The sequence below is a fragment of the Apodemus sylvaticus genome, chromosome 12 (assembly GCF_947179515.1).
Source record: "Apodemus sylvaticus chromosome 12, mApoSyl1.1, whole genome shotgun sequence".
Classification (NCBI taxonomy): Eukaryota; Metazoa; Chordata; class Mammalia; order Rodentia; family Muridae; genus Apodemus; species Apodemus sylvaticus.
Window position 1 is genome coordinate 83,311,163 of NC_067483.1, and position 9,994 is coordinate 83,321,156.

The 9,994-nt window shown below is 45.7% G+C and overlaps 2 protein-coding genes across 2 annotated transcripts; one reads left to right on the top strand and one right to left on the bottom strand.

Annotated features, from left to right (window-relative positions):
- The first annotated feature begins 2,730 nt into the window (after positions 1–2,730).
- Positions 2,731–4,393, top strand: Becn2 (beclin 2). The gene is made up of 2 exons (XM_052200406.1): positions 2,731–3,977; positions 4,096–4,393. Exons 1-2 carry the CDS (start codon positions 2,731–2,733, stop codon positions 4,148–4,150), a joined length of 1,302 nt encoding a protein of 433 aa, XP_052056366.1. The 3' UTR covers positions 4,151–4,393.
- A 5,099-nt stretch (positions 4,394–9,492) lies between these two features.
- LOC127696988 (NADH dehydrogenase [ubiquinone] 1 alpha subcomplex subunit 3-like) lies at positions 9,493–9,747 on the bottom strand. Its single transcript, XM_052199814.1, has one exon. It carries the CDS (start codon positions 9,745–9,747, stop codon positions 9,493–9,495), a length of 255 nt encoding a protein of 84 aa, XP_052055774.1.
- Between the last annotated feature and the right edge of the window lie 247 nt (positions 9,748–9,994).

A 9,994-nucleotide genomic window follows, 5' to 3' on the forward strand; every position in this document is an offset into this window, starting at 1 on the left:
TTTGCAGTCAACCTCCTGACCGTACCTTGCTTGGAACGTGTCCCTGGTTTAGCCTTGCTTGGCTGGACACACCCTATAGTGACTGTGGCTCCAGAGATGGACATCTCCTCTCAGAAGCCAGTCGCCTCTGCCCATCCAGCTCCTCTGGTATCTTCACTCCCAAGTGGCTGGTGACTGTCACACAGAGTATTTCCTCTTTCATCTCCATTGTTCGAGCTCTGTTTCTAGTGAGGTTAAACCTAGTGACTCTGTAGCATTTATGGCCTTGCAAGAGGGCTGTCAGTGGAGTGTTGAGAACAGAGGCGGACTTAACATATAGGAATTTGGACCCAGTGACTAGATAATTTCTCACAGAATTTTTTTTGCAACAGGACCCAGGGAATTAAGTAGGGGTTGTGATCTTCCTTGGCACCAACAACTTGATTAAAAAAATAAAAGGAAAAACGAAAGAGAGAAAGAAGGAAAATCCTTTCCCCGGGTCATTGTCCAGTTCACGGGTCTCACTGGCTCCTCCTCTCAGAATGTGGGGATGAGAAGGCAGGGCTTGGGAGGGGGTGTGGTACAACAAACGAGAAGGGGTTTCTTCTCCCAAGAGCAGGCTATCTCCACTTACTTACTCCTGCACTGAAGGAGGGCCAAGCTGTCTGTCTCCCCCGATCATTGTGTTCTCTCATCCGTGGAACTGTCCTCAGAAGACCCAAACTTAGTCAGGTCTGCTGCGAATGTTGTTAGTTTTAATGGAGGGTCAGTACAAATGGTGTGGTTCTCATCACTGAGTTGTCTTTACCCCTTGACCTAGCTCAGGTACTGTGACATCGAAAGCAATTCAATCCTTTGAGGAAAAACATTGGGAAAGGAAAGGCAGGCTTTGTGGACATCCTGCCCAACTCCAAGAGCACAAGGACTTCAAATGCTTTACATCTGCTGTAGCTAAATTCACAGCAAATGGTTGGTCTACTCTGGTTTTAAGCCTTCTTCTCTTTAGCCTGCATAGCAGGCTTTGGAATACTGACTGACTGAAGAAGAGGCTCTATGATTAGCTTAAAGAGGGGACTCCTTTTATTTACTACTTCAGAGATATTTTCAAGAGGTCATAAGGGCTAATAGAACTGATAATTCCTGACTCTCCCCTGAACTCATTAATTTTGAGGTCTACTCTCATCATGTAGCCCAGGCTGCCCTTCAATTCACAGTCCCCTCACCTCAGCCTCTGAAGTATGGGATTACAGGGTTGACTGACGTTTTAGTCCATGGCTGAGCTGATAGTAAAAACTCACATCTCCAAACTAATTTTGCTTCATGAACTGAGTGAGAATATTTGCCATGAATGCCTGTTATATTATTGGGTGATAAAGGCTCCTAAGTGTATTGTGAAAGCAGTCTGCTTTTGTAGGTCAGAGAAAGCAGGTGGAGGAGATGTCTCCTTGCTCTAAGCCGATGCCCAGAGTTCGATCCCTAGAACCCACTTGGTAGAAGATAACCAACTCTTTTTTTTTTTGTTTTAGTTTGTTTGTGTTTTCAAGACAGGGTTTCTCTGTGTAGCCCTAGCTGTCCTGGAACTCACTCTGTAGACCAGGCTGGGCTCAAACTGAGAAATCTGCCTGCCTCTGCCTCTCAAGTGCTGGGATTAAAGGCGTGCGCCACCAATGCCTAGCAAACAGATCTTGAAATATGTCTTCTGACCTCCATATGATGTATACAGATGCTCGCTCCACAATAAATATGTTAAAAACCTGATTTTAAAAGGGAATTGAGAGCAATTTGGGTGGTGGGAAGTATGAATCACAGACAAACTAAAATCAAGTCATGTGGAGAGACAGGAAGAGAGGCTGGAAAGCAGTCTGGACCTTAGAGTTGGGTTGCTATGACAGGCTTCTTGTTGAGTTTATAGTATGAGATAGGGCCGCTTAGAACCCAGGCTGGACTTGAACTTCTGATCCTTCAGCCTCGACTCTCCAAGTGATAAGGTTACAGGCACGTGTGTCTTTTTTCTTTTTTGGTTTTTTTGGAATTGTTCCCCCCCCCCCTGCCTTTGCCTCCCAGAGTGCTGGGATTACAGACATGTGCCACCACCGCCCTGCTACGTGTGTCTTTTTGTTTTTCATTTCTGAGGCAGTCTTGCTGTACAGGGATAGTCTGGTACTTACTATGTAGCTGAAGCTGGTAACAATCCTAGGATCACAGGCATGTGTCAATACACCTGGACTTTTCTTTTTCTTTTAAGGCAGGGTGACAACAGGCACTGCAGCTTGTCCCAGTACTTTGCAGTTTAGGCAGAAGACAATTTCGCTGATCACTGATCAGTGGGTGTGGTGAGATACACCTTTAATCCCATCACCTGGGGGGGTGAAGCCTGAGTTCGTCTGGCCGGGCCTAGGGAGTTCAGGTTATCTCTAAGGTCAAACTCCACCTCAAATATACATAAATAAACAAATTCAAGATCTTAGCCTCTACTTCTTAAAAGTTAGAATCACTGCTGCGTGCCATTAAACCTTTTTTTCCTAAGGATGATGTAAATGCAATAAGTGTTTTTAGGTTATAAATAGTTTTAAGGTGTGTTTAAAAAACTTTCAAGGAGAGAAACAAGATAGGCAGCATTTCCCTTTTCAGAGAATCACTAGCCTGAAGGATGCTATAGATCACCAGGTAGCCCCATTGGGGCTTGTGATAAAGAAAAAAAAAAAACGCTAGAGAGAAACCTAAACTCTGGGGAGAGTGTGGAGCGCCAGGATGTCTCCCGCCCTCTTCCTGTGCCAGCGTTGCAATGAGCCCCTGAAACTCTTACAGCCGCAGGGCAGGGCCTTGGAATTCCAGCACCATGCCAATGCCCCCCCAGAGATGCCGGTTCCTGGGGCATGCCAGGTCAGGACCTCTGGCAGATGCGACTCTGACTGTGGCAGGACGTCCCAGGGAAGTGCCTGTTGCACTTTTACACTGCTTGGTGGGTCTTCCTCCATGAGAACTTTGAACTCTATCCAAAACACTGTGGTGGAGACCTTCGAAATCCTCTCCGGTGAAAAGGTGGTGGACCACCCGCTGTGTGTGGACTGTACCGACAATCTTCTGCTGCAGCTAGACAACCAGCTCACTCTCGTTGCATCTGACAACCAGAAGTACCAAAGTTTCCTGGAGAGAGAGTCGCTGGTGAGTGAGGCAGAGGGGGAGGCGCTACACGCGGAGCTCTGTGCTGAGCTGTCCTGTCTGGAGCAGGAGGAAGCAAGGCTGACTCAGGAGCTAGAGGAACTAGAAGGCCATCAGGCAAGGGTGGCCGCCGAACTCAGAGCAGCCCAGGCCGAGAGCGAGGAGCTAGATCAACAGCATGGACAGCACACGGCTGACTATTCCGTTTTGAAGCTGGAACAGCTGGAGCTGATGGACCAGCTGAGCAGTGTGGGGAACCAGATAGAGTATGCCCTGAGTCAGCTGAACCGCCTAAGAGGGACCAATATCTTCAACGCCACATTTACCATTTCAGATGAGGGTCCCTTGGGCGTTATCAACAATTTCCGGCTGGGCTGCCTCCCCGAGGTCCGGGTGGGATGGGCTGAGATCAGTGCCGCCTGGGGACAGACAGTCTTATTGCTCTTCAGCTTGTCCAAGCTAGCTGGACTGCGGTTCCAGAGGTATCAACTGGTTCCCTTTGGGAACCATTCCTATCTCAAGTCCTTGACTGGTGATGGTGTGCTGCCGTTGTTCTCCGATGGGAGCCACAGCGTCTCCTTGAATAACAAGTTTGACTGTGGGATGAAGGCCTTCCTGGACTGTCTGCAGCAGTTCGTGGAGGAGATTGAGAAGGATGAGAGGTGCCCTTGTCTGCCCTATAGGATCCATGTGAGGGAAGGGATGATGGAGGATGCCTGGGACACCGGGGAGTTGTGCTCCGTCAGGACCCACCTGAACACGGAGCAGGAGTGGACGAAGGCTCTCAAGTTCATACTCACCGACCTGAAGTTGATCCTGGCTTGGGCTTCCTTAAGGTACTGTTAAGATTAATGTGTTTTGGGGGGGGGGGAACTTTAAAAGTAAGGTGGTAAGACTCAAGAATACATACATGGCTATGATTAAAAGATCCCATTTTGTCTTTTTTTGAGACAGGCTTTCCAGAGTTGGTCTTAAAAACCCTGATACCACCGCTGCCCTAGGTCCCTGAGTGCTGGGATTGTACAAACCAACCAAGAATGAGCACCGATTACGTGTATTTGCTCAAGGTGGCCCAGATGTCACTGCTGGAGGGGGGTGACAAATGAAGACATGATACTCCTGCTTTAAACAATGATAAAGTGAAGAATTTGCCGGGAGTCATGAGGACAACAGCTGAGGCCTGAATTTCCTGAAGAATTCTCTGGTGGCTCTGCTGTGCAGTGGACCTCGGGAGGACAGCAGCTGTCATGGGCAGGACTGTTGGGGGGGGAATGAGTTTTTTTTGGGGGGGGGGTTCGAGACAGGGTTTCTCTGTGTAGCCCTGGCTGTCCTGGAACTTACTCTGTAGACCAGGGTGGCCTTCTGAGCTCAGAAATCCACCTGCCTCTGCCTCCCAAGTGCTGGGATTAAAGGCGTGCGCCATCACTGCCTGGCATTCTGAAGCATTATTGATGATTATAAAATCAACAAGCTGTAAAGTAATCAATATCACTTTTTCTCACTTTTCATGTTTATATCTTGCAAATGAAATTAACATGTCTAAAAAGATTCAGAGAAATCATTATTATATTTTATAAAAACAGGACCTCTCTACATAGCTCTAACTGTCCTGAACTTCACTGTGTAAACCAGGCTGGCCTCAAATTCATAGAGCTCTGCCTGCCCGGTGCTAACATTAAAGGTGTCTGTCACCATGTCTGGCTCTTTCGCCTTTTCACGTGGGGTCTCTTGAATGTATTAATGCCTGTCATGGTGCACATGGTTTAATCTCAGCACTCAGAAAGCAGATCTTTGAGAATTCAAGACCAGTTTGGGCTATATAGTGAGTTCCAGGCCAGCCCAGCCAGAGCTACATAGTGTGTTTTTGTATTGAAAGAAAGAAAGAAAGAAAGAAAGAAAGAAAGAAAGAAAGAAAGAAAGAGAGAGAGAGAGAGAGAGAAAGAAAGAAAAGGAAAGAAAGGGAAAAAGGAAAGAAAGGAAAAAAAGGAAAGAAAAGAAAGGAAACCCAACGTGATAGCATAGAAGGACAGAATGGGAAAGATTCACTGAAATTCCAGCTCTCTTTTTTGAGACATGGTCTGGCCTAGGTAGAATTCACTATGCAGCCCAGGTCTGGCAGTTCCCGATAGTCCTGCCTTAGCGGCTCCTGACAGATTACAGGCCAGCGCCTGCTCCAAACTCTAGAGACATTCGTTTCTGTTTTAGCTCTTCATCGGCTGGCTGTTGTACACTCCTTGCTAGGCCCTCGGGGAAGAATTCATAGTTGTAACTGCTTCTCTTTTGGGAAAGCACGTACTTCAGCGGCCAGAGAGTCTTGCTTTCATCCTCACCCTCATTTCGCTTATTCGAGTCTTAGACCCTCACTTCCCCAATCTGAGCCCTTCAATTCGTCGGAGAGCACCCCTTCCCATGAAGGTAACCCGGAGCACTGGCTACGCTAGCCGCATGGGGAGCCTGCAAGAAAGCTTTGCTCCTTAGTTTTTTTCCCAAGGATTCACAAGCAGTCCTAAGGAGATGCATTTACTCTTCTGTTTTATTTAGGGTTACTGTTTGCTGTGGTGAACCCCATACAGTGGCAAAAAGAGCAAGTCGGGGCGGAAAGCGTGTTTTGGCTTACACTTCCACATCAATGAAGAAGTCAGGGCGGGGACCAGGAGGCAGGTGCTGCCGTCGAGCCACTGAGGGGTGCTGCTTACTAGCTTGCTTCCTCAGTCAGCTTATAGAGAGAGCCCAGGACCTCCAGGCCAAGGGTGGCACACCCTTACTGGGTTCACTAAGTAAAAATGCCCTACAGAGTTGTCCACGGCCCCATCTTTTGGAGGAATTTTCTCAGTTAAGGCTCTTTCCTCTGAGTCTAGCTTATGTCAAGTTGAATTAGCCAGCATCCTCAACATTTATATGTAGTATCCCACTTGGCTAGAGATACTCTTTACGGCATTTATATATACCCAACAATGTTTTTAAATTGAGGGTTCAGTGGCCACAAACTGGCTTTCCTAAACCTAAAGATGGTCGCTACCGCCCTCTAGTGGTCCTTCTTGGTTCCGAGCTGACACGTTCTGAACTGGCTGCAGAAGGACCTCTGTCAGCTAGATAACTCTTACCACCTGGGAAGACAATACAAGACTGGGCAACTCTGAATCAAAGGGTGCAGGTCTCATGTAGCCTGCTCAGAAGGTTTTGAAACCTAGGTAGAAATTTTTCTTAATATACGAACAAAATGACATAGATTAAATAATGTATTAGACTTTCAGCCCAGACCCTTTTGGACCTGGGACCATATGACGCCCAAACCCTTGCTGTCCCCAGGACAGCATGCTGAGGGTATGTGCTCCACACTTTGATCTGAGAGATGGATCAGGATATTCAGAGACAAACCATCCTGGTAATTCTTTCTCAAAGGATGCCAGGAACTGCCAACTTTAAAGGGCATATAAGCCATCTGAGAATCTCGAGAAACGGGATTTTGGAAGCAGTTCTAAGGAGACTGGAGTATTCTACATCCTGTCAGACTCTGAGGTGATGCTGATCCTGCCAGCTTGCTGACGAAACTTGTAGTCTTGAGTGGACTCTAGACCAGTGCTTCTTAGAAGTCCTCACCCTTCCTTCAGAGCACACTTGAAAGTGTTGGGAGACAGTTTTGATATCACTATAGGGGTGTAGCTTGTGTGTCTCCTATTAAGGACAGTCCAGGGACAATATAGAACATTTCATCACTAAGAATTATTTGCCCAGATGTCTAATAAGTAAAAACTTGCAATTTCTGCCCTAGACAGGGTATGGCCTCTCCTCCAGAGAGAAGAGGAAGGTGAGATGCGGGAGGATTTGAGTGAGGGGGTACTGGAGAGGAAGAGCTGATATGGGGATGTAGAGTGAATAAATAAATTTAAGAAAGAAAACAATACCTATAGAAACCTTCCATACATATTTTAGGAAAAGAAAAGGATGAGGAGGCTCAGGTTCCGAGGCCATTTTGTGATAGCAAGATCACAACTAAGAATGTTTTATTTTATTTTATTTTATTTTATTTTTCTGAGACAGGGTTTCTCTGTATAGCCCTGGATGTCCTGGAACTAACTCTGTAGACCAGGCTAGCCTTGAACTCAGAAATCCGCTTGCCTCTGCCTCCCAAGTGCTGGGATTAAAGACGTGCGCCACCACTACCCGGCAAGCTAGAAATATCTTAAAGGAGGGAACCTCAATTAAAAAAAAATACCTTCACGCAATCCAGCTATAAGACATTTTCTTTTTTTTTCTTTTTTTTTATTCGATATATTTTTATTTACATTTCAAATGATTTCCCCTTTTCTAGCCCCCCACTCCCTGAAAGTCCCATAAGCCCCTTTTCTCCCCCTGTACTCGCACCCACCCCTTCCCACTTCCCTGTTCTGGTTTTGCCAAATACTGCTTCACTGAGTCTTTCCAGAACAAGGGGCCACTCCTCCTTTCTTCTTGTACCTCATTTGATGTGTGGATTATGTTTTGGGTATTCCAGTTTTCTAGGCTAATATCCACTTATTAGTGAGTGCATACCATGATTCACCTTTTGAGTCTGGGTTACCTCACTTAGTATGATGTTCTCTAGCTCCATCCATTTGCTTAAGAATTTCATGAATTCATTGTTTTTAATGGCTGAATAGTACTCCATTGTGTAGATATACCACATTTTTTGCATCCACTCTTCTGTTGAGGGATACCTGGGTTCTTTCCAGCATCTGGCAATTATAAATAGGGCTGCTATGAACATAGTAGAACATGTATCCTTATTACATGGTGGGGAATCCTCTGGGTATATGCCCAGGAGTGGTATAGCAGGATCTTCTGGAAGTGAGGTGCCCAGTTTTCGGAGGAACCGCCAGACTGCTTTCCAGAGTGGTTGTACCAATTTGCAACCCCACCAGCAGTGAAGGAGTGTTCCTCTTTCTCCACATCCTCTCCAACACCTGCTGTCTCCTGAATTTTTAATCTTAGCCATTCTGACTGGTGTAAGGTGAAATCTCAGGGTTGTTTTGATTTGCATTTCCCTAATGACTAATGAAGTTGAGCATTTTTTAAGATGTTTCTCCGCCATCCGAAGTTCTTCAGGTGAGAATTCTTTGTTACTAAGTTTCTGTATGGCAAAGGACACCATCAAAAGAACAAATCGGCAACCAACAAATTGGGAAAAGATCTTCACCAATCCTATATCAGATAGAGGGCTAATATCCAACATATATAAAGAACTCAAGAAGTTAGACTCCAGAAAACCAAACAACCCTATTAAAAAATGGGGTATAAGACATTTTCTTAGTGAGTGATCAAATGGGGAGAGCCCAGCCCATTGTGGGTGGCGCCATGTCTGAGCTGGCAGTCCTGGGTTCTATAAGAAAGGTTGAGTATGCCGTGAGGAGCAAGCCAGTAAGCAGCATCCCTCCATGGCTTCTGCATCAGCTCCTGCCTCTAGTTTCCTGCTCTGCTTGAGTTCCTGTCTTGACTTCCTTTGGTGGTGAACAGCAGTGTGGTAGATCACAGTGCTTCATCACAGTAGAAGCCAAATCATAAGACGATTTTCCAGCTTGCTAATATTAAAGTTAACTCTAGAAGGCCCAAGTTCCTTATCTATCATTTACATTTTATTTTTTATTTGATTGTTTCTTTTTAATTGGGTGTCTTGTTTGATTTCCTTTTATCCCTATTGTCTATTCTGTTATGATTTTCAGTGCCCCAATTAGCTTAGTACAGTGATTCTCAGCCTTCCTAATGCTGTGACCCTTTAATTCAGTTCCTTGTGTTGTAATGATGACCAACCATACAATTATCTCTTTGCTACTTCACAACTGTAATTTTACTACTGTTATGAATTGTAGCATAAATATCAGATGTGCAAGATATCTGATATGTGACTCAGATACAGCAACCACTGGGTAAATGCTTGTGGAATGTTAATAAAGTCCTTTCTTAGGCAGAGTCTTAAAAAATGCTTCAAATCTCAGCTCAAGCTGTATTCCCCATAGAAATCCTTTACACACAACAGGAATGCTTGGAAGAGCTCACTGCTCATGTGCCCTGCACTCAACTGCACCCTCTAGTCGGCCTTTATTGGTGGTGTCTTTACGGTCACTCACCCTAAAGATGGCAGGGATTTAGTCCAGTAGGAAACACAGCAGAGAGCAAGTTACCAGTACTGGAAGCTTCATTTGGTGACAAGAGATGTCTGGTTGGGGCTCTGTCTCCCCCATTATCTGGTTTCATTCAGACAGCCTTCATTTATGTATATATTTTAAGAGTCTTTTCTGGGGGGGGGGTTATTTTCACATTTTTATTGAAGAGCAACAGGGAAGTGGCCTCTTCTGTCACATTCACATGTAGCATTCACAGGATCTTCAGCCATTCCAAGCTTGGACCCAGAGGATCCTGTGGGTGGCTGGGCACATCAGGCATGTTCCCATTTTCTCTTACAGGCACTGGGTAGTTGTAGGCTGTGGCCTTGTTGATCATGCCAGTATACTTGATGTAGGGGCTAATCATGGGCATAATTATAGTGAGGCCCCAGACAGAGAAGGACACCACTAGCACCGGCTCCTTCACCCAGGCATTCTTGAGGAAGGGAGAGATTCTCTCTGCCATCTTGGTCTTGGCAGTGACCATATTTTAGGAATCTTATACTGTATTAAGTTTTCAAATGACCTCTCAAATGGGCCTTAATCTTAGTTGTCCCTCCACACATTCCTTCACTCTTAACCCCTCTTCTGTCCCCCTCTCCCTCCCCATTTGAGTTTTGTTCTGTGTAGACTGTAATATGGCAGAGCTTGGGAAAGTTAACCCAGCTTTGGAGTGTGTCCAGTAAGTCACAATCTGCCCCAAGTAAAGTCAA

Coding starts and splice junctions, on each gene's coding strand:
- LOC127696988 (XM_052199814.1), bottom strand. CDS start 9,747: ATGGCAGAGAGAATCTCTCCCTTCCTCAAGAATGCCTGGGTGAAGGAG.
- Becn2 (XM_052200406.1), top strand. CDS start 2,731: ATGTCTCCCGCCCTCTTCCTGTGCCAGCGTTGCAATGAGCCCCTGAAA. Junction 3,978..4,095: donor CTGGCTTGGGCTTCCTTAAG/GTACTGTTAAGA, acceptor TTTTTGAGACAG/GCTTTCCAGAGTTGGTCTTA.